The sequence below is a fragment of the Protopterus annectens genome, chromosome 2.part2 (genome assembly GCF_019279795.1).
Source record: "Protopterus annectens isolate FY-2018-M chromosome 2.part2, PAN1.0, whole genome shotgun sequence".
NCBI lineage: Eukaryota > Metazoa > Chordata > Ceratodontiformes > Protopteridae > Protopterus > Protopterus annectens.
This window is the reverse complement of record NC_056730.1, coordinates 1,118,313,189-1,118,338,419: the sequence shown is the minus strand read 5'-3', so window position 1 is coordinate 1,118,338,419 and position 25,231 is coordinate 1,118,313,189. Positions and strand designations below refer to the sequence as shown.

The 25,231-nt window shown below is 41.7% G+C and overlaps 1 protein-coding gene across 3 annotated transcripts in view; it reads right to left on the bottom strand.

Moving 5' to 3' along the window:
- The window catches only part of TJP2 (tight junction protein 2), a 2,224,967-nt gene that overhangs the window by 1,018,094 nt on the left and 1,181,642 nt on the right, over positions 1 to 25,231 (bottom strand). For all 3 annotated transcript variants that reach the window (XM_044064349.1, XM_044064348.1, XM_044064350.1), the window contains one exon: positions 5,950 to 6,577. In XM_044064349.1, coding sequence (XP_043920284.1) covers positions 5,950 to 6,577 — 628 coding nt within the window. The remainder of the gene's footprint in view (positions 1 to 5,949; positions 6,578 to 25,231) is intronic.

Here is a 25,231-nt window from a genome sequence, read left to right as displayed (position 1 = left end):
TTGGAGTCAGCATGGGCAAGAGTTTTTGGAGCATGAGCGTTTTGAATTTTGGCACTAGCAGGGAAAGGTTCAGTGTGGATAGATTCAGAATAGGGCTCCAGGTGCCCTCTTTCCTGGGTACCAGGAACAATCTTGAATAAAACCCTTTTCCTGTTTGTTCCTGGGGTACAGGCTCCACTACTACTTGAGTACAAAGTTTCTGAATTTGGCAGAGGGCCTCTGCCCGCTGATTTGCTGGTATGTCTGGGTATGCTGTTAAGTTTGGGTTCACTTTGAAATAGAATCTGTATCCTCGGGAAATTATTTTCAGGACCCACTGATCTTTTGTGATGGATTGCCAGCTGTCTTTGAAAAGGGATAGCCTTCTTCCTAACTTCGGGGGGGGGGGGCAGAGGAGGGAGGTGGAGTCACTGAGTCCTTAGGGCAGAGAGTGGACTTAGAACCCCCTACCCTGAGGGTTGTAGAGGTCCACTGTCTGGGCTTCTGCTGGCCTTGTAGTTGCTGCCTGGTGGGTCTGTCCCTGCGCCCTTTCCTTTGCACAGGTCTGGAATGGGAAGGAAAGGACCATTGTTTGGTGGGAAAGTTCCTGCTGAATCTGGGAGGTTGGACCTGGAGGAAATCTTTTACTGTCTGCATAGATCTGGCCTTATCCTCCATTTTCTTGATGGCCTCCTCCACCTTAGTTCCAAACAAGCAGTCCTTATCTAGGGAGGTTCTAGGAGTTTGGATTTAACATGATCAGGCAGAGGTTGCACTTTTAGCCATGCATGTCTCCTAATGACTGACCCCGTAACAGAAGCCCTGCTAGAGGCTTCTAGGGCATCGTATCAACAGTGGAGGGAATGCTTTGCCACTTGAGAGCCCGTAACAGTAGCCCTACTAGAGGCTTCTAGGGCATCGTATCAACAGTGGAGGGAATGCTTTGCCACTTGAGAACTGGAGTGTAAGATCTCTCCCAGTTATCTGGAAGTTGAATTGTCTGGTAAGGAGGACATTTTCTGCTTTAATACCTCTAGTGTATGTTGTGTATATTTTAGCATATGGAACTGGCAGTTAGAGCTCTGATAGCTAAGGTAGCAGAGGTGTATATCTATTTACTCCATCTGTCTAGGGCTCTGTGATCATTGTCAGAAGGTATTGGGTTTTTGGAGGAAATGGCCCTAGCCCCTTTGGGTCCATGGGTAATGACCTCTGGGTCAGCTGAATGTAGTACCCATCTGGCTTTTTAGGTGCAGGAGGCAGGGCATCAGGAGTGAGGCTAGACTCCATAAAGACATCCTCTACCACATCCTAAATGGGAAGAATAGCTAAGGGTTTATGCTGGGGTAGGTCCAGAAACTCTCTCAGACTGGTGGTAGTCCTGAGATTCTCAATGGAAGTGTTCCCGGAGGGTGTGTAAGGTCTCTCCAAATGATAGATCCTTGGGGGTGCAGATGGGATGGATTCCTCTGCATCAGAATCCTCAAAGGTGGTAAGGGGCTGCCGTTCATTGTCAGAGTCCAAAGTCTGATTTTTCAGTGTCAGTTTCTGAGAGAATCTCTGGGGAAAGGTCCCTTTTTTTTTTTGGCTGGGGCAGTCTGACTACCTTTGATGAGTGTGATTAGATCCTCAGCCATCTTAAGAAGCTGTTGTGACTGAGCAGGCTGCGCCTGAGGAAAATGGCAACTGGGAATTGTTTACATGGGAGTGGCCTTGCTTTTAGGCCTCAGTGCTTCAATGGGCCTGGGTGCGGCTCTGGCCGGTGGCATGGCTGTCTGTCTTTGGCGTCGGTTATCTGAAAGGCCTCCTTGGAAGCCAGTGCCTGCAAAACGGCTCCGGACCTAACCGCAGGGCTGACAACTGAAAATCCAGCAGGTGTAGTCTTATCTAGCTGCGTACCAGACTCTGAAAGGGTCTCAGTAAAGGCCTGCGGTGGTAGTGCGGCAGCTGTCAGGGGCTGTGTAGGTGCCTCTCTGAATTCCACTGTGCTAGAGGCTGACTTTGGGTTAGAGTCGTCTGAAGGCCTAACTTTTTGTGGTCTGTACCTTTCTTTGTCTTTTCTCTTTTTGGGAATATTCACTGGATGCTAACCAATGGATGCCAATGGATGCCACTTCATGCTGTGAAGGACTGTCTTCGAAATGTTTAGTTACAAATTCTGCTCTACGTCGGATAGTCCTAGTGTTAGAGAGAGCACAGAACCAACATCCGGGGTCTGGGCCTAAACAGGATGCACACAAGTTATGGAAGTCTCGGTGTAGTATTTATTTTCCACAGCGGAGACAATTATTTACTTTTTCGGACATCGGTTAGTACAAGAAAAAGATTCTCAATGGGGTACTTAGCTTTAGTCGCTTTCTACTTCATTTTTGCAGCGGCCGACTGACGCACACTCAAACTGCTTCTGCTTTGGGGTCCACGGCAAGAAAGACTGATGTAATGGCTTTGATTGCCTTGCTTTATACCACTGACAACCTGCAGCCGACGCAGGAGGGACCATCTTTATTCTGGTATTCGGGCCAGCTGAGGGCTACCCAGCAGGGATTACCCACAGTGATGACTGCAACAGTGAAACACGAAGAACATCTGAAAGTGTTGGGACCCTGCTCTGAATCTTAGGTAATTCCTACACGACTGTCTGATAGGGATATGCAGGTAGGCATCTATCAGATCTAGGGTCACTACCCAGGCTTGTGGTAGCAGCATATGTAGTAGTTTTTGCAGAGTCAGCATCTTGAATTTTGGAACCAGGAGGGACAGATTTAGGGTGGCGAGGTCTAGGATAGGGTGCCAGGTGCCCTTTTCTGGGAACCAGGAACAGTCTTCAATAAAATCCTTTTCAGGCCTGCTCCTTTGGTACAGGTTCTACAGCACCCTGGCCATAAAGCTTTCTGATCTGATGAACAGCTTATGTCCTCTGATTTATAGGGACATCTAGCTTCTGTCCTCTGATTTACAGGGACGTCTGGGCAACCTGACCTTTTTGGCTTTTCTCTGAAATAGAATCTGTACCCGCTGGTAATAATTTTCAGGACCCATAGATCTGAGGTGATGGCTTGCCAGTTTTCTAGGAAGAGGGAAAGTCTTCCTCCCAGCCTGTTTGATGAGGGGCAGAGGGGCGAGAGTCAATGAGAGTCCTTGGAGAAGGGAGTGGGCTTAGAACATGCTTGCCTAAGAGCAGCAGTGGACCACTACCTGGGTCTTTGTTGGCTATGGGACTGTTGTCTAGGGGTTTTGTCTCTGCATCCCTTCCTCTGGACTGTTTTTTTCTGTGAAGGAAAGGACCAGTGTTTAGTGGGGAAGTTTATGCTGAACCTGGGAGGTTGCACCTGTAAGAAGTCCTTGACAGTTTGCATGGACTTGGCTTTGTCCTCCATTTTCTTAATGACCTCTTCCACTTTAGGTCCAAACTGGTCCTTATCCAAAGGGGTATCTAGCAGTTTGGATTTTACTTGATCAGGCAAAGGCTGCTCCCTTAACCAGACATGTCTTCAGATCACTGAGCCTGTAACTGCAACCCTAGTAAAAGCTTCTAAGGCATCAAAACCACAATGCAAGGAGTATTTGGCTACCTGAGAGCTACACTGTATGGGGTCAGTTAATTCTCTGGTAGTACTATTGTCAGGAAAGGAAGATGACTTCTGTTAAGTTTGAGGACATTCTGCTGGAATTTCAGCATATGGAATTGACAATTCATGGCTCTTTCAGCTAAAGTGGCTGAGGTGTATACCTTTTTCCCCATTCTGTCTAAAGCTCTGCTTTCTTTGTCAGCTAGAATGGGATTTTTAGATAAGCTTGCCATAGCTCCCTTACGGCCTTGAGTAATGACTTCTGGGTCTGCAGTAGGGTTTTTAAAGATATTTGTGGATGTCATGCACCCTGTAATATCTGTCTGGTTTCCTGGGTGCTGGGGGGAGAGATTCTGGTGAAAGGGCAGATTCTAGAAAAACATCCTGCACTACATCCAAGATAGGAGGAATGGCCAGAGGCTTATGCTGAGTTGGGTCAAGGAATTTTCTCAGTCTCTTCTTAGACTGAGGGTAATCTTGGGCCTTCCACTGAAAGTGTTCTCTGTGGGAGTTTAAGGTTTGCCCAAAAGAAAGGTTCTGGGGGGGGGGGGGTTCAGATGGAATGGGGTCATCAGCATCAGAGCCCTCAAATGCTGCAAAGGGTTGGTCTACCACATCTGACTCTTCAAGAACAGATTATTCTGATTCCTGGTCAGTCAGGACCTCAGGGAAGGTGACCCTTTTTCTTTTGGCTGGGGTGGGAGGGTGGGGCTGGATTCCTCTAATAAGAGTCATCAAGTCTTCTGCCATTCCAAGCAGTTGCTGCAACTGAGGGGCAGGCTGGCTGGTTGTAGGTCGATGGCTAGGTCTTTGGGGAGGGACCTTTTTGGGGGTAGTCTTAGGCCTGGGCCAGGATGGGTTGGTAGTCTTATACAAGGTTAGTTTAACTGGCGTCATTGTCGTCGGTCTATGCCTGGCTTCAGTTGTCAAAGGTATCTCAGCAGAAGCCAGTGCCTGCAAAGTGGCTCTGGACCCGACCGAGTGAGAAAGAGTGACATACCGGCAGGGGGAGGAGGATCTGTTGGCTAACGGACTCTGAAAGTGTCTCGGTAGAGGCCTGCAACGCTTCTCCAGCTGGAGTCAGGGGCTGCAAAGGTGCCTCACTGAGTTCAGCTGTAGCACAGAGTTGAAAATAGCAGACTTTTGATCTGAGTTGTCAGACGGCCTAACTTTTTGAGGCCTATCTTTATCCTGGTCTTTCTTTTTACTATGTAATGACTTACCGACCGATGCCATTTTGCAATGAGAAGACGGCTCGCTAAAATGCCAAGCTACAATTTCAGCTCTTCTTATGGTTCTAGCATTAAAAAGGGCACAGAAAAGACACCCTAGATGTTATGGTCTGAGCCTAAGCAAGTGACGCTGAGTGAATGGAAATCTCAGTGTGGGATCTGCTTTCCACAACTGAGACAGTTATTAACTTTCTCTGACATCAGTTTAAGGCAAGAAAATATTTCCCAATGGGGTACTTAGCTTTAGACAGTTGTCCTCACTCTGGCAACAGCCTACCGACGCACTCACAATACTGCTTCTGCTTCGGGCTCCACGGCAAGAAAGACTGATGTAATGGCATCGGCTGTCTCCCTTTATAGCCCTGACAACCTGACGTCAGCAACAGTCACAGAACAGCCGACACAGGAAGGAAACCTTTACTCTGATATTCGGGCCGGCCGAGGGCTACCCAGCAGGAATAACCCACAAATAATGACTGCAACAGTGAAACATGAAGAACATCCCTCATTACTGAAATGACAAATGCTAAATGCCTGTAAGATTTCATGTTTACAGCATCAGGTATCAAACTTTTTCTATAACAAATACTAGAATAAGACTGACCTGTGCATAAGTAATAGATAAATGATGCATGTAGGGTCTGAAAGTGTCACCCTACTCTGACACGTAATATTACAATGTGCACCAGCATCCATACAATATCACTGCCTCTTGCCATTTGTCAAAAAGATATTACTACCACAATCTTGCTAACAAGCAGCAGGCAAGCTGTATATGCAACAGTTCTAGCAAAGCATCTCCAAGACTTATCAAGCAGGTGAGTAACTGGATGACTACAGTAGGTAATACATTCAATCAGTGAAAAATTAAAAATTTGTCTTGAAAGTATACCTCCTGCATTGCACAATAAAACACAAAGAAAAATGCAGCATTACAAAAAATAAGCACCACTTAACACACTGGAACTCCTACGTCATCTTTAGTAAAACAAGGCTTTCTGAACCAATGCTGCACATATGAAAAGATACATGATGATCAAGAAAGTGCACCAACTGTAAATGTATATAAAATTCTGCAATATTCTCTTCATGTATTCTAACATGTATATTCAAAACTAAACAAATATTCCAGTCTACAAAATCCACACAGCTTTGCTCATGATTCTCACCTTCATTTGGCTTGTTTTTCGACAGATTAACAGTTAGGGGCCTTTCCATCTCTTGATCTCTGTAGTGCCTGGAATCTTTGTTGGACACTGGAGAAGGACTACGGGAAAGATGTCGCTCTCGACTCTGGCTCCTAGCCACTGGTCTTTCACTTCTGAAATCAGAATGCTCTCTTTGCCCATAACCTCTTGGAGGGCTATGGTCTTTGTCATATCTCCGTTCAAAAATATGGTCCCTGTCTATGTTTCTGTCATGAACGTGGTCCCTTCTATAGTCACGATCAGGACTTAAACCCCTGTCAAGGCTTCTTCCACGACTGTGATCTCTCCTGTAGTCATGCTCTGGGCTTCTGTCCCTGTCAGTGCTCCTGCCACGGTTGTGGTCTCTTCTGTAGTCGTGCTCAGGGCTTCTGTTTCTCTCATACGGCCTACCACGGCTGTTCTCAGCAATGAAGCCAATATCTCTGCTAAAGCCTCTGTCAGGACTTCGGTCTCTACTATCCCAGCTATGAGCACTTCTGCGATCATATTCGACTTCATCTTCAATCATGTTTAACATTCTTTCATCTGGTTCTGTTGACACAGGTTTTCTCACAGGTGATACTGGAATTCTTCGTGCTCTCTTTATTGTCTAATAATCAGAAACCACAAATGAAAGACAAGAATAAAAAGGAAAAGCACTGCTATGCAAGTACACATGGTAATACAAGATTACAATGCATGCAAGAAGGACGTCTTGTTAGAGGTGCCACTAATAAAAACAATGACAACACAGTACAAATTCCTGACAATCAAATTTTTCTATTACAAATTCTACAACCTCCCATAACTTCCTCCCCCAATCACACACTCAAAAACAGGCTTAAGTACTATTATAGACGGGCCAGTCAATGCTTTTTCCAGTTCTCATGTAACACAAAATGCCCTGTAGTAAAAAAAAGTCCCTTACTGATCAGTGAGGAGAAAAAAAGAAAACAGAAACAAAAGAAATGTTAGTTTTACCTGCTGCAAGAGGACATTTTGACAGACTCTCACTTTCAAACATCTGGTTAAAGAAACCATACCACACTTCATTAAGGATGACTTTTGTTGCAGGTACTGTAACCAAAATGACATCCTGTGCTTTGATCACAGGACAAACACCTACATAACTAAAGAAAAGACTGGGTCAGGAAAGAAATCCTGGAACTACCTAATAAAAGAAAAAACTCTGTCCACTGTGAAGGCTGCCAGCCTAGCCAGATAGAATTGTGCAGATAATTCTATCAGTTGTAAATCTGAATGTGGAACTACAGACTTGTTTTCTTAAATGAAAGAATATGCTGTGAAATGTGAACTTAAAACAATGTAACAACATTGCCTTCTGCTGTAAAGAAAGCTAAGACAAGCATCTCTTGTTTGTCCTTTGCAGTTCAAATTATTTCATGACTGTCTTTGATGTTTACAATTCGGCTCCGGCCGGGATAGATGAAGGCATCCTGCCTATTGTTTTAACTTAAGGAATAATTACTAGAGTTTACATATGGAATGTCTTTTAAGGCTGTAGTTTCCTGCAGCTTCAAAATGACAAAAGAACGTAGTATCTGTCAGCCTGGGAACACCAGGAAAGTGAAAGAATGATGTAATATTTATCAGAACTACAATTTCAATTGAAACAGAGAATCAGAATGCATTAAGCATTTTTGTCTTGATCATCCAACTCACAGCACTGTCTTGCTCATATGCAAGTTATCTTAGATTTGTGTTTTCTTTTAGAAATAGCTAGGAACTAGAAATATTAGACTGTTTTTCTGTGATGTCAGAACTGTACTACTGATTTATGTTAAGTATTTCTGTGTGATCTCTGAACTCTGACTAGCACTGTGTAATAGAAAGTATTGTGTTGTGGTTTTAATTATTTATTATTAAATATTTTAAAACCTTTTAACTGTGGCTGGTTTGTGTAGAGATAAGTTAAGCTGTAGAGTACACTGCATATTTATAGAGTTTGCTGTCCAAGTCACTCCAAATAAGCCTTGACTGATTAGTCACTTCCCAATTGGATAATAATATTGCACAGTAATAACTGGACACCCTTTTAAGGGCCTTTGTGTAGCTGATAATTATTAGTGGGTCATGGCAGCTGGTACTACTGTATAATCTGGGAAAAAAAGGCACAGCTGGAGAACCTGTGCCAGCCTTTCCCAGGAGTGTCTGTGTAGTTGTATAAACTCTTCTCAAAGTGTGTGCGTGTGTCAGCTACTTAAGCAGGGACACAAAGCACTGGTTGGACAGAGTGGGTACTAGAGGTTTTAGCTTGCCCACTAGGGTGAGATCTGGACCCCATAGCTGTACCAGTGGGGAGTCTTATTGGGGACCTGGAGAGCAAGGGAGCAACCAGCCCCAGACTGACTGCGTGTTCTTAAGGGAAATTGCACTTTACTGTGTTTATTTGTTATCCTTTCCTTATATATGAGACGCTCTCACTTTCCTCATATATGAGATGCCCGCTCTGGTGTTAGTGGAGAAGACTGAGGCTCCTTGATTGCTGGGCCAGGGCATGGGTGTCACAGCCACCACATTAACTCAGTGGTAAGATCTCTGCCTCACTGATTCATGGCCTGGGTTTCAGCCCTGACTTCTGGTCCCAGTCTATATGGGGTTTTGATGTTTTCTTCATGTATGCACGTGTTTTCTCTGTACTGTAGTTTCATCCCACCTCCTAAAAAACATACTGCTTGTCTGACAAAAAGTGTCCCTGTAACCATTACATTACATATATTCACTTATGGATTGGATTATGTCTGTAAAGGCTTCATGGACCAATCCCCTTACTGGGAAACAAACATACTAACAAATAAAAGTTAAGGTTAATAGGCAGCAAGAAACAAGCACTCGAGTCTTAAAAGGTGACATTCCTGAGGAAGGTGAATAAAGTAGTTTTTTTGTTCTGGTGGAGTGACACAACTACATCCATCAAAGATTCTTCCACAGTTCCTAACAGAAACAATGTGCTTTTTTTTAGAAAGTGTATCCTACCGAGGAAAAATGGAGACTAAACATTGCACAAACTGTAAGGAATACTTTGCTTTGCAGAGATAAAAACAGTTATCCGAGAAAAGTACAGTTGCATCATACCTCTTAATAAAAGAAATCCGGACAAAGGCGTAATAATGGTGGGAAAAGGCCTAAAAATAGGGAAAGATTTTAAATATTGCACTTACAAACTTAAAAAGAAAGAATAATAGATGGCGCAATGATGTACATGTTTTGAAGGATAATGAAGACTGAAATTCAAATGTTTTTCATTATTTAGTGCCTTCAGTCCTCAATGAATTTCCATAAAATCACAAATTTTGTATGGAACAGTCCTAAAATATGAAGCAAAAACTGGAAATTCTATGAAAATCTGGACAGTTGAGAGGTATGAGTTGCATATAACACACTCTGTAAAAATAGATTTTTGCAAAAGGAAGGCCAACATAACAGTAAATCATAAAATTTAGGCTTTTCTACCTTCCTATATCTCACTTTTAATAAATTCTGAAAGTAGTTCTGTCCTTGAGCCAGTCTGGAATATATCTTACCACAAAGGAGATCAGTGCTTAAGGCCATTTGGTTCTTAACAATCCAATCATGTGGTTTGGTGTCAAATGTCTTTGCTAGATCCAAATAGGCTATGTGAACAGTGTTCGCCACCTGCATGACCTTTTCAAACAAGCAGGTATGATTTAGAATGCATGACCTTCCCTTAACAAGGATGGCCGTGGTGGTGCAGCAGTTAGCGTTGCTGCCTCACAGCAAGAGGTTCTCTGGTTCGATCCTCAGCTGGGGTGCCTTCTGTGCAGAGTCTGCATGTCCTCCCTGTGGTCGCGTTGGTTTCCTCCCACATCCCAAAGACATGCTTTAAGTGGATTGGACACGAAATTGGCCCTAGGCGTGAGTGCGTGCATATGTGTGCCTTCTGTGTAAGGTTGGGCGCCGGGCTGGCAACTCGACACCGTAAAACTCCACTGCCAATCATGAGCGGACAGGTGATCTGCTGTGGTGACCCCAAACCGAGAAAAGCCAGAAAAAGAAGAAGTGTGTCTTTCTTATTAGGAACCAATGAAGTCTTGTGCCTGATATGTACCGATGTAAGTGGCAAAAAACGTATTTACAGGCTATACTCCGCCATGTTTTCTTCATTTCTCCAAGTCTGCATTCCACAGAGGGATTTGTACCTGTGACATGCAAATAATTCCATAAAGTAACAGCAGGATCTAGGAAAACTACTCTTCTTCTTTCAGCATTTCCCGGTTAGGGGTCGCCACAGCAGATCACATGTCCTCTCATGATTGGCAGTGGAGTTTTACGGTGTCGAGTTGCCAGCCCGACGCCCAACCTCCCACAGAAGGCACAGACACGCACTCACACCTAGGGCCAATTTAGAGTGTACAATCCACCTACAGCATGTCTTTGGGATGTGGGAGGAAACCACAGCACCCGGAGGAAACCCACGCAACCACAGGGAGGACATGCAGACTCCGCACAGAAGGCACCCCAGCTGAGGTTCACACCCAGAGGAAACCCACGCAACCACAGGGAGGACATGCAGACTCCGCACAGAAGGCACCCCAGCTGAGGATCGAACCAGAGAACCTCTTGCTGTGAGGAGACAACACTAACCGCTGCACCACCACGGCCGCCCAGGATCTAGGATAACTACATCTCATTAAATGCAAGAAAAAGGTTAAAGATATTCCTATAACCACAAACATGATCCAGTCCAATCTAGGTCCTATAAAATAAAGCAATAGGTAATATATTGTATATGTGCCTAACTGCGAAATGTATATTTTCTTATTTGTTTAGAATAAACAAAACTACATGCAAAATAAAAGGTAGCCAAGCACTGCTAAAGAGTAGGAGTTTACTCTTGGTTATCCATTTAACTCAAGAAAAATATATTCCTAGCAAGGACAGTAGTTGTTTTGCTGCACTTACACAGTTGTAATATAAACAGTTTTGTTATACATAATCACATATAATGTATTTTTAGGCAGTAGTTAGAAACAGTGCAACCTACAAAACATGGAATTATTATTCTAAACAGTCTATGACTGGATCAGAATGTACACAGTTGTGTAAGTTGTACTTACCCATAATAGACAAGGTTAGAATTCTTCACTGCTGCACTAGCCTTTAGGTTATATGAGTTACTTTCCTGCCAGAAAACAACTGGCCAGCTTCACAAAGCCCCCCCCCCACCCCCACACACACTCTGACTGCTGGTTGGATATTCTCAAGGAGGGAAATCGGTAGTCAGAGTGAAGACTTCTTCAGGACTTTCTTGCCAATACAGAGAACGAGAGAGAGAGTGAGAGAGGAAGTTAACAATCCTGAGCCAAAAAACAATAATATCAAGGAAGCATATAAAGCAGAAACAAAGCATCCCGCATCCCACTTTATATCCCAACTACAACTATATACAAGAGAAGGGGGATGGAGGGAGGGTGTGACTACTGCAGCAGTGATGAACTGAAACATCTACTGTTGTGGGTAAATACAACTTAAAACAACTCTACTGTGTTCATCACTCCCACTGACGGAGTAGCCTTTAGGCTATACAGGATGATTACCAAAGCCTATTTGACCTAGGAGGAGGAAGAATATGGATCCAGCAGCTCCTGGAAAATGGTCCTAGCAAAGTTAGCCCTGAACCTTGAAAAGGAATTCAATATGAAATGTTTTGTAAAAGTGTGTACAGAGAACCATGTAAGCTGCCTCTTGAATGCTTCTAGAGTCTGTGCCTTTCCAGTACAGCATCAAACAAAATAAGGCTCTAGTAGAATGTGCCCTAATATTGTCTAGAATGGGTTTGCCATGGTGAGAACAATTAACAGTAGCTGCGGATAGCTACCTGGAAAATGTCTGTTTAAACACGGGAAGTCCCTTTTTAGAAGTCCCTTTTTAATCCTTTGATAAGAAATAAATAGTTCATCAGCTTTTCTAACAGCAGCACTCCCTAAAATCATTTAAAACTCACCTGAAGTCCTAGCTACTCAGTTCCCAACTCTGTACATGTGATTTTCCTGGAAAATCTCCAAACCCCTACTGTCAACCACTCTTATATGTAACTGACCATAATACAGCTACTTTCTCACAACCTCTATCACTATCATCTACTGCTCTCCACTACTATCTCTGTCTCCCTTTTGCCTGAACCTTCTCACTACTCCTCCATAATTTGTAGACACCCTCATCCTACAATTAATTCACTGTCTCCTACTCTATTTTCAGCTGATTCCATTTAAAAGTAACTAGACTCTTATAATCTTTATATTAGCTAATATTTTACTGCATTCTTCATTTAACTGTCATGTTTTCTTGACTGCAATATCACTACATCTACTACTTTTTGCTTAACTGTCATATCATTACTAGTGTATGCATGTACATTTATTTGTAAATCTTGTATAACTGCTTTTCATGGATTCTGTAAAATGGAGCATTTCTCCTGGGCCTCTGTTGAAAATGTGACTTGTGTCCAGTCACACTTTCCTGGTAAACAAAAGCAATAAGGAAATAAATAAATAAAAATGACTTAATTTTATCAAGACAGTACCTTAGTTGTCTATGCAAATCCAGAGTATGCAGAATCCTCTCAAAAACATTGGCAAACTCCTTTATAGACGCTCAGTCTCCCTAGTCTGGAACAGGCTGCCCACAAACACCTGTAACATCCCTAGCTCCTCCTGCTTCAAAACTGAAGTTAAAAACTGCCACCTGAGCTCAAGAATCTGCTCATGCCATAATAATCCTCCATGAACTCAAGTACCTGTTTCTTTATATAACCTCCCCATTTCTCCGTTTTAACCTGTCAAAGTGTTGCACAAGAAACTACTCCCCCATGTAAAGAATATCTACCAAAAACTCACTACTTCACTTAATTACCAGTGGTCTGAGACTAGAGAATGTCAATTACACTAGCTGTTAAACTCCATTTTCACATACACGTGGATTCATCTGTATCTCTAGTGTAATGCATCTCTAATGTAAAAAAAATTGTTATTCCTTGAAATTAAAACTTTTCTCTGTATATACTGTACATGATCTTGTGTAGCCACTACATCACTCTATTTTATGCATCTCCTATGCATTTTTTTCTATTGTGTGAATATTGTTAATGTCTTTTAACCTACTGTATTGTAACAATATGTAATCATTATCGCAAAATTTTTGTAGTTTTTTGGAGCTTTTCTCCTCGGGTCTCCACTGAAAATGGGCCAAAAGGCTCAGCTGGACTAACCCGGTTAACAAATGGCAAATAAAATAAATACATAAATCCTTGCTCCATGGTTTCTGGTTCTGGATAGAAAACTGGGAAACTGATGGCTTGATTCAAAGTAAACGCTGACATTACCCTGGGCATAAAAAAAGGGTTTTTTTCTTAATGTAATCCTATCTTTTTGGTATATGTGGTAAGACTCACCCCCATGAAAGCCTGACGGCATGCTATAGTTACATTTTCTGCCAAAATAATGCTGGGTGAATTCTGCCCGACGCTTTACTGTACGTTTGTTGAACCTAGCACAGAACCGACAACCAGAGACGTCGTGGTCTGGACCTAGGCAAGGAATACAATAAGAATGTAAATCCTTATGAGGTATTTGCTCCCCACAAGAAATACAATTATTAACTTTGTCTGACATCGGTCTGAGGCAAGAAAAGTTTCCCCAACGGGGTACTTAGCTTTAGAGAAGACTTCAGGCTGAAACTCTATTCGAAAATTTCAGGAGCTGGCCGACCGGCACATGAGAACTGCTTCTGCTTCGGGCACCGCGTGGCAAGAAAGACTGAAGAAAATGCCGTCGGCTGTCTCTTTTATACCCCTTTCGCACTGACGTCAGGGAAGAGGCGACGACAACCGACGCCGGACCAAGACTTTGGGATTCGGCCGACTGCGGGACAGCCTGACGACAGGATAACCCAAGTGTGATGACTGCAGCAGTATAGCACGATGAACATCGAATAGTTCATCTTTACAAGTCAAGAACCTTAAATTAGCCTGATGAACAGGTTAAAAAAATCTAATTTTCCATAACAAAGTAGAGATCCCAAGGAGAAGCAAACTATTTACAAGGTCGTTTCAGGTATAAATCTCCATACAGAAATGGTTTTACCATAAAAAGAGAAGAACAGAGAGGATCCATGGGAAGACATGCTGAAATGGTTGTAAGAAGAACCTTTACAGAGGAATAAGGGAGGCCAGAGGAAAGGAACTCCATAAATATTTGAGCACCAGTAATACAAAATCCCTTATGACTCACTGGTTATTGGTTGGGCACCATCCAGAAAATCACTTCCATTTACCTATTTAGGCTTTTCAAGTAGCAGGTTTTCATGTCTCCCTTAAATACCTACTGCATGTCCTCATGAAACAAGTGCCTAATAAAAGGTATTAGAACTGAATCAGCCAGGCAGTCAGTTGAGACTGGGAAGCATTAAACTACTCATGTCTTGTTTGAGTAGATTTAATTTGTGAGGAAGCTTGTGGTGTTTAGCCTTAGCCAATTCTATAAGAAAGGAGAACCACTGTTGCCAGGCCAAAGGGAAGGTACGACAATGATTTTTTTGGGAGTCGTCCTGAATCTTCAGGATTACCCTCGATATTAGTGGAAGGCTGAAAACGTATTTAAAGGAGCATTCACATCTACAGGAATGAAAAATGCATCTGTTTTCCAGGCTTGCTTGCAAGGGGTCATGATGCAAAAGGGGTTTGTCTGTTTTGAAAGGAGACAAATCTACTTCAGGTGTTCCTCACAACTGGATCAGTTCCTGGGAGACCCCCTCATTCAATTTTCATTTGTAAGGGTCTGTCCTGGTCCTACTCAGACTGGCTCACTGTGTTTAGCTCTGACTGAACGTAGAATGCTTGGAAGTTTAAGGAATACTATACAGCTACCTCCAAAGCTTTCATAGTCAGCTTGTATAGGGGGTAAAGCCTAGTAAATCTAGCTCCCTTATGTACATTGCTGTCTGCAATCACATGCAGAGTTCCTGGTGAGGAAGAGATTTCAAGATATGGATCACAGTCAAGATCTTATTTACACTGATGTGCTCTGGTCTGTCTGAATGATTTTACAGGCCTTGCACCTTTACCTCCATGGAAACTGCTCCCCAAGCAAAACTGTTGGGGTCTTGAGAGGGAAAAGGTGACCTGAATTAAACTGGATTTGTTTCCACCAATGCAGTTATAATTTTAAAAAGACCAAAACTGGAACTTTTTTTTTTTAGAAACCACTGCATCTTTCTTATGTGTTGCCTGGCTAAATGAATAATGACAATCATAGAAGTCAGGAAGCCTTGGACCCTGAAAAACTTTCTTGCAGAAGACAGAGACTGATTGGAGAAGTTCAGGAAAGCTGTTAGATGAATCCACCTTTTCTTGTGTCAGAAGGTCCTTTAGAAAAGGCACATCTAGATATACATATAAATACAATCCTGTGAAATGGAGTCAAGGAAGCTTTTGTAACATTTATCTGGAAGTCCAGATTAGTTTGCAGAGACAAACAAAAATTATATACTCACTATAACAATAGAGCCTTTCATTCCAGTCCATCTGATACAACATGCAGGTCCTTGAGCACCTTCTTGTATCTGATTTGGCAGTGTCAGTGCTTCAGTGTCGAGCCCTTTAAAGAATTCTACTTCCCATAACGCACATCTTCCCTGGTTACTTCAGATCTTAATTTGATGGTTTACGACCTGGACCCAACTAATATGTGCTATGGACCCAATGGACTAAATGGAGGATACTTCAAGTCTTACAAATAAGGAAGAAGGAAGGTGTGTGGGCTGTCATATCAGACTAATTGAAATGAAAGCAGCCATCATTATGTTAAGAACGTAACTTTTGTATCCTATTCATTCAATCCATCTGACCCGACATGCAAGTCAGAATCCCACTCTATGGAGATCCTAGCTGGCATCATGACAAGTCCATTCAGGATATTAGCAATGAATGATGCTCTAGCCCTGGAGGTACAGTCCAGCTTAGTGTTTGATAAAGGTATGTATGGATGACCAGATGACAGCCTCATAATAATCACCTAAAGAATGGGCCCTGAAGAAGGTTGTAGAAGTTGCTATGGCTCTAGTAAAGTGAGTTCCTGGTGTATTACAAAGATCTTTGTTGTTAAGAGTATAAATGAGTGTGATGCAGTCTGATAGAAGTGATACCTGCTCATCCTTTTAGAATGACTCTGTTCTGTAGAGGTAGAAATACAACTGTCTACATACATCCAAGCAATACAGTAAGAGTGGATGTCTGGTGAGAATAAGATGAGAATGGAGAGGGTATAAGAGGTTGTACCATGACTGATGGAATTTGTGGATTCACTCTCTTAGCTGAAAAAATGATCCTTCAGCACCTGGAAGGCTGAACCAACCTCCATCAAATCTGAAAAGACTGCTCCAGCTGATGGACCAAACCCTCCCTTCAGCAAAGCAGATACTACTATCATAACCCCTGAATCTGAGAAGGCAGCTGGCCCTGAAGATGGAACTGGCACCACAGTTTCAAGGGCAGATAACTCTGACATCATTAACAGAGCTGTGAGCAACAGCTTGGTTGACAGAACTAAAGACTCAATAGGTTCTGATGAAGCCCAAGTCAAATGAGTCAGAATGATATTCCTGGACAGGATGACACACGGACGGTTGGCCACTAGTTCAAAGGATCCGGGAGGAACAATGGCTTCAAAGAAACCACAGCTGAAAGATAGATGGTGATGGCACAAGAATTGGTGGTATTTGGATGGATGTAACCATTTTCAATGCTGAAGGTGATGGAACAACCCCCTACCCCAAATCTCTATCTTTGTCTAGAGGAACTTCTGCATCAGATAATCCAAATCAGCTTCCAAGGTAGTACTTTTAATACCTGAAGGATCACAAAGAAAGGGCTAAAGAAGCCCTCCTGGAAGAAGGGTGCTTTGATTTCTCTGAAGGATTTTTGGAAAGTCATATATGGTAATGGGATTCATGAGCTCCAGCGCCAGAGGAGGTGTGCAAGTAGGAGTTTGAGATCTATGATCCTTTAACCTTGGGACCTTCAGAGCTGATGAATCACTGGGTCTCTTTTTTGGATAAGAATCTTTTTGCTTTGCTTTGATGGTTTGTCCAAAGTCTTTTAAGGTTTGGGGACTTCTGGATCAGGCAGCAGGAGGCCTTTTAAAATCAATGTAGCCACCCTGTGTGCCATGGCTCTGGGTCCAAAAAAGAAGTATAGATTTCACTGTTCACAGACAAGTCAGGAAGTCCTAAACACATGACACACAGGCCATTTAATTCTTATATCAGAACCTTGCATCCACTCAATATATGTTTTAAATCTGGTCTGCTTTTTCATTTAAGCAAATAAACAGATATACAGTTAAACAGTTAAAACACCACAATATAGCAGGAATAGAAACAGTGACAGAGACTGAAGCATTATTATTGGAAAACTACACACTACTTACCTAAAGAGTCTAAACATTTAAATATCTGTCAATATCTACACACGACACCACTATTTAATGAACCTAACTATTTAAATACCTATAAAAAGCTATGTATACAAACTGTCAGTAATAAAGGAAAGAAGGAAAAATAATAGCTGTAAAATGCTGACATGAAGGATCTTAAAGTCAGATGAGAACAGAAAACACTGCATTTACAAAGACAACTTGTAAAGTGCAGCTAAAGAGTGAAAAAAAACTTTGGAAAGAGTTGAAGATACAAAAAGGAGGTGCAGCACCAAGCTACAAGTGATCACATTTCTTATCACAAAGGCGGCAAATGAGATATAGGGTACCTAGGGGAGAAGTACATTATAGGAAGGAGAATACTTTAAGGGGGTCAAGGCTGGAGTATTGATAATGTTGAGTTGGAAATGACCAGCAGCTTGAGGATCACATATTGGACAGAATAGACTGAACAGGATCGCAGGTTAATGACTTCTGACATCTGGATAAAGACTCTGCAAAGATAAATAAGTTGTCTTAATAAGGAAGTATGTGAATGTCATTCAGCCTGTACTATGCTATAACTAAGGCTTGACATTTTGTTAACACCCTTGGAGTTGTTGATAATGCAAGGGATAACACAGAGAACTGATAATGTGACCCAGATACAAAGAACCACAGACATTTCCTGAAGCCATTAGTTATGGGAATTTAATAATGAGCACCTTTAAGTCCAGCATTACCATGCAACTCACTTGAAGAATGAGGAACAACAGGTTCTGCAAAGTCAAAATTTTGAACTTTGGCACTTTCACACACGTTTAGAAATAAAATATCTAGTACTGGTCTCCAAAAAGACTCTCTTTGGGACCACAAACATTCTAAAACAAAATCCTTTGCCTCTTTGATATACAGGCAATGGTTCTGTGACTTCTTGGGTGTGTAAAGACTGAAGAACCTGAGGAAAATGCTCTTTGGTTCAGAGAGTGGGAAGGAATTCCCCTGAAAGGAGGTTTTTCTATTCAATGTCATCTGTAACCCTCCTACACTACTCAAACAAGAATCTGAGACAATCTTTTGTGAAAGTGGGATTTTGAGGACCAGATTATGGGACATGTAGGTGGAGATACTAGCCAAAGGGGAAGCAGGGAAAAAGCTGAAAAAGTCAATCTGTGCTGTTAGTCTGTCCCTTTTTCTGAAAGGACTCCCGTTTCTTATTAATATCTCCTCTAGCTATCTCTTGTTTGCTCCTTGTTTACTAGAAAATTACTGTTTTGGTTTGTTTGGCTTTACAGTAAAAGAGGGAGGCCTAAAAGGTTTCTATTGTCGGACATGAAAAATCTTTGATACTCTCTGAATTGAGTTCCCTCTTTCATCAAATTGTTTGAGAACCTGGATAGCAGAAGAGCCATACAACACTTCCTTGTCTAAAGCGGAATCTAAAATTTCAGACTTTTCCTTATCAGCAAGCTTTTGGTCATGTACCCAGGCATATCTTCTCAACAGTGGGACAGTAACACTGTCCCAAGACACAGTAACTGCACAATCATACACATTCTTCAAAACATGTTTGGATACTTGGGACAAGGTAAAAACAGTTTGATTTAGAAAAGAGCTAGTCCCTCAGACCGTCCACATAACAAAGCAGAAATTCCACATGTATACCCATCAACTGAGAGTTCTGAAAGGTAAAGTAATGTCTTTCGGCTTTTCCTGGTTAGGGATCGCCACAGCGGAATGCCGGTCCGCTTATGATTGGCAGTAGATTTTTATGGTGACGAGGTGCCAGCCCGATGCCCAACCTTCAATGAAGGCACACCCATTCACGCACGCACCTACCTGCATGTCTTTAAACGTCACTCGACTGTGGGGAGGACATGCAGACTCCACACAGAAGGCACTCCAGCCAAGAATAGAGCCGGAGAACCTCTTGCTGTGAGGTGACAATGCTAATCGCTGCACCACCGCGGCCTCAACTGAGAGTTCTGAAAGGTAAAGTGGAAAAAAAATTATCTTACCTAAGCAGTCCAACATCTTGCCTTCCTTATCACCAAGAGAAGGATAAGTGTTCAAGACTAACCTATTGCCACAAGCAGGCAAAATAGTGGATATGCCTGTTGGTCTGACCTAAGGTGAGAGAAAAGAAATGCATGAATCTGAGGCACTTTATACACTTTACTTGCTTTTTAGGCACTGATGGCTAAGTATCAAGATGATTACATGCAGCATTCAACATACCGTCCAGAGCTGGCAGTATAGGAGGGATGGGTGAGGAATGAGGAATAGCCATTTGTAATATATCATAATACTGCCTTAGTTCAGGGGGAATATCTATTTGTTCCTTTAAAAATACCTTATTTATCCTGGCTATGGTTTGATTAAAAAGAGTATGATTTAATATTTTCCTCATAGTCAGACAGCTGGACACTTGAATGTGTAACAGAAGAAGCCTTATCTCTGTCAATATCAATCAGCAGACCATATTTACTCAGATTTTTTTTTTTACAGGGAATGCCCACTTGTAATGGCTTCAGGACATCAGAATTCACAGCCTGCAATGCAAGCCTAGCCAAGATAATAAAATCATGTTTCTTAACTGTAATACTTTTTCCTGATAAACAATGTTTACTCTTTTGTTCTTTCTTTACAAGGAGTCCCTTTGGAAGAAGACTGACTCAAAGGAGGAACACCTGACCAGTCTAATGGTCTCCTGTCTCTGTTACCCCATGACGAATCTCCAGGAGTGCCTTCTAGCTCCAAAGGAGATAGATTTCCCATGCCCAAATCTCACAGTGGAACAGATGAAGAAGAAATTACTAATCATGGGTCCGTGGTGGCAGAAAGGGCTACACAAGAAGTCAGAAGTGAGTGTTCTGAAGAACAACTAATTACAACTGATGGCCACTAGATTCACCCACTATCAGCTGAGCCATATTCTAAGCTTGCAGCACGAGTAGAACCAGAAAGAGAGAAATAAGTGTCCATGATGTTGTCAAGGAGAAAATGCCAAAAGCAATAAGCATTGCTGCAGTGAGCCGGTCAGAGGTCAAGTTATCACCAAGTGCCCACAAGCAGCACACTTACACTCACACTACTTACCCCAACCCCTTTACAAAGCAAAAGCACAAGCAGCACAAAATTCCTTAACAGCACTCCTTTTCAAATAATAAATACACTGACAGAATAAGAAAAAATGCCAGGTACAAGTGAACATAAGCACTACACTGATAAAACATACATATACTGCCAATCACAAAATAAGTTTACACAGACGGATTTTTTTTTTTTTTTTTTTTTTTTTAAACAAAAATAGCCCCCAATTAGTTAAACATCAGTAGCAGTCCATGACATGAAACCTACAACACTGATAACAAAAAAAAAAGTGTGATTCTTAGAGAGGAAATACCACTTTCAGACAGCAATTAAAATGAAATAATATTTTCTTATGGAGGGGTTCCACATTGCAAATTTATCTACCAAAAACAAAGCTATAAGCTGATTGCTCTTCCTGTGAAGCCCCTGAGATGCTTCTCCTCAAAGCTGCAAGAAAGTACTGTAGAAATATTCACTCTGATTTCCTTCATTGGGACTAGCCAACCAGAAGCTGATTTCTCTCCTTGGGGCTAGCCAATCAGCAGTCAGAGTGAAGGTGTGGAGGGGGAGCCAGAGCTTTGTGAAACTGTCTGGCTGTTGTTTTCTGGCAGGAAAACAACCTATATAACAAAGGTTTCTGCAGCAGTGGGCATGACGAACATTGTTCTTTCCAGTTCTAAAAAAGGGCGTGCAGGAAGGGTATGCATTTACTCTGACAGTGACCTCATCTTGAATACAGTACAGTTGTGTTAGGAACTTACCATAACTGCAGATGGTCAAGTATGTCTACTGCTGCAGTAAAGATCACTTCTGCAGACTTCAGCCATAGAAGAACCCAGTGTCTGGTCTGACTTACAGAAGTCTGCAGTCTTCCTACTCCTAGCTGGGCAGACACCTTAGGACCCTGGGCATTCATCAGTGGCATAAGGAGGACATCTGGTTATACCATATTTAGTTATTTTTTCCATAGTTCTTATTAGTGGAGAAGACTGAGATCAGAGTATGAAAAGGCCATGTATAGAGTACAGTTCTGACCAAGCTATGCAACCAGAAGGGACCTTCTAAGCTACCTCTTCAGATACCAAGTCCACCTCAGAAGGAAGGGCACTTTGTAACTTAAAAAGAAGGAGAGAGAATATGAAATAAGAATGAGTAGGTAGCCACCCCAATCCTGAAGGGACAGAAGTAAAAGGAAAGTAGGGGTGGTTTGACAAACACTATTGCAAAAGTGGACATACTAGAACATCTATAATTATGTTAAATTCCTAACACAGCCATACTAGGGCATGTTGATTGTTCCAGTAATAACCTCATATGAAGACTTCTTCTTTCGGCTTTTCCCAGTTAAGGGTCACCACAGCAGATCACCTGTCCACTCACGATTGGCAGTGGAGTTTTACAGTGTCAAGTTGCCAGCCCGGCACCCAACCTAACACAGAAGGCACACACACCCATGCACTCACACTTAGGGCCAATTTAGTGTGTCCAATCTACTTACAGCATGTCTTTGGGATGTGGGAGGAAACCGGAGCACCTGGAGGAAACCCACGCAACCACAGGGAGGACATGCAGACTCAGCACAGAAGGCACCTCAGCCGAGGATCGAACCAGAGAACCTCTTGCTGTGAGGCAGCAACGCTAACCGCTGCACCACCGCGGCAGCCCATCAAAGCTTATTAACCATGACAATGTTGGACATGAGATGGAGTAGGAAGAAAGAAACTCAGTAAGACAGCTGTGGCAAATGCCATCCTTGCCTGGAGGAAATATGCATACTGTAATGTTTTGAAATTCTGAACTTATGACTACTGCAGCTTTATCTAAAATGGACTGAGTAGTGATCCATCTTAGAAAAGCTGTGGTGGTTGCATTAGCTACAGGAGAATGCAACTTCACTTGCCCTGGAACAGTCTTGATGTGTAATGGATAGCAGAAGTAAATACAATGAGCCACACCCATTTAGAAACTGCTTAAAACAGGTCTGCCTTACAAAAAGGACAAAATATGTGACCTGTTGTTTCTTTTGTTTTGACCAAATATTGTGATGTATATGCGCATCTAAGGAATGCAAGATCACTTACTATTTAAACAAATAGTTTGTTTAGATGGGTGGAGGTGAATGACAGACTTAAGCTCAGCCACTACTTCAGGAATGAAGGAAGGTTAAGTGTAAAGAGAGTGGCTCATCCTGGTAAAAGATGAAAGATCTCTTTATGTGACGGCCTAGTTCTGAAATTATACTGACAGAAGTAATGACCAGTAAAAACAGTTTTCTAGGATAGATACTTGAAGGAGCACCAACAACTGCTTCAGAAAAAGGCAAAGTTAGCTCTTCTTGAACAAAACCGAGATCCTAAGGTGGTGAAGACTTAAGTGGCCTTAGGTGCCGGACACTCCTGAGAAATTACTTAACAGGTAATATAGAATAAAGTGGGTGTTCACACGGTAGAGACACTGAATTGCATATGTGTGTACCTTTAATGGGGTGCAACTCAATCCTGATATGAAAAGGTCTGACAGGTGATTTAGGGTGAAGGACACAGAGGACTAGGTCAGATCCTTGCCCTTTAATTTTACACCAAATTGACAATCTTTTCCATTTTGCTAGCTATGATCTCCTTGTATTATGCTTACTAGGCTTACGATCAGAACAGATCTTTGGAAACATGCATCTGAAGGGAATGAGAGCTAGATTATCCATGCTGGCACAGCCTAAGGGTCTTCAGATCAGGGTGCATAAGAGACTCATTATTTCTGGTCAAGAGTTTATGACCCAATGACTTTCAAGATGGATGCATAACTTCAGCTCCCCAGTGTGAAAATGAAAACTGAGAAACAAAAGTGCCACTGAATTTTTTTTTTTTTTGTAAAATTCAGTTACTGGCTAGTAAATACACTGTCTGGATGCCGACAAAGAAGAAATTTGGAAAACCTGAAGGAATATCATTCAGAAATTGTGAAGAAAAAAACACTGTCTGGAAAGGATTTGCAGCTGTTCATCAACAAACAATTCAAGCTTCAGCTTTGGTTCAAGAGATGGCTTTCAGTAATTTAGATAAAAATTTTAAAAAATGCACTCAGAGGTAATTAAAGTAAACGAAACATTGAAGAAATATATTAATTCAAACAACAAAAGGCTGGAAAATAGAAGCAGCTTTACTTAGCCTTACAGATAAACTGGTAAAACTGGAAAAAAGCAGATGCTGACATGAAGAAGAAACTGAGTGACTGAATGGACATGAGGTGTTTACAAAAACAGTAGTTGAAAAAAGTCACAATGTGCAGAAAAAAACTGAGATTTTCTGCTCTACCCGAGAAACTGGAAGTAACGGACTGTATTAATTTTATGAAAGCACAAATAAGCAACTAGACTGGTACTCCACAGCCAAATTTGTTAAGTGAAAGGGCACATCAACTGTATGCTGCAAATCTGGCCATGAGAAAGCAGCCAAGACCTATATTACTAAAGATGTAATCATGGCAGCAGAAAGAGCTGATTCTGACAAAATTGTGGCAGAAAGACAACGTATTAAAACCTGGAGACAGCAGAGTGTTAGAAAATGATTAATCACTGTATACCAGGTAGAACAGAAGCAACTTTATCCCAGCAATCAGGGAATGTTGAGAAAGAGGTTAAGATTCAAGCTGCTGTATCCAGCTATCTTCAATTTTTTCCCTTGAATATCAAAGTATTTTTTGATAAAAAAACAGGCTAAGGGGTGAAATACAAAAAGTTTATCCAACAAAAAGTAAATCAGCAATCAGAAAGGGTTCTACTTCTCATTTGTTGGACAGCAAGGTTTATAGAGAGACACTGCCAGTAAAACCTTTTCCAATGTTCAAAAGGAAAATGCTTGAGGGGCAGAAAAATGCATAGGATTTGATTAAAAGAATCAGTACCTTGGACTTGAACCAGAAACTAGTGTTGGGAGATGGATATGAAACTCTGAAATTAGTGAGTAAATGGAAGGCTATAGTATATTTCATCACATTTGTGAAATATGGTTTTGCAAGAAAAAGTGGCAGAAAAACACTGGACTTTTGTTGAATTTGTTAATCTTGTGGATGAAATGTAAAACATATACCCCACTTTATATCATTAATGTTTAGAAGGACATTAAAGGGGAAAATCTAAGTAAAACCATTTCTGTTCTTATTAGATTTGTATAAAACAGTTCATGATATAAAGTGCATGTTCTATACAGTAAAACAGTTTTGTATAGAGTGTAGTCAGGAGGACTTTAAATGTGTGTGGGGGTCTTTTTGGTGACTACTGTACATGTTAAAGATATTAAAGTAGACAAGTACTTCTTTTTACAGTATAATGAGAAAAAAAGTTGGCCAAAAGCAATTTTAGTTTCCATATGCTGTGATCTTGAGCTGCTGGGGTGGCAGGAGGGTATAAATGTGCACCGATTATATTTTATGTGAAATTAGGATATTTTTTCTTTTCATTTTACAAGGGTGAATATCTTGATTCCTAACTTTGGCTTAAGCTGTAAACAGATGTTTTTAGTAAGCATGTAGGCTTTAAAAATAAGACAATTGTAAAAGCCATGAAAATGCTAAGCTTCTTACAACTGCAAAAATATTAGCTTGCTTTCCACTGATAAATGTTCAGTGGAGTCAAGATGTCTGCAGCTGAGAGAAGCTGCATGTCCTTTTCTGGATAAAATTTACAAAAATTCATTGCTGTGTACACTTCTATGGAGACAAGCTGT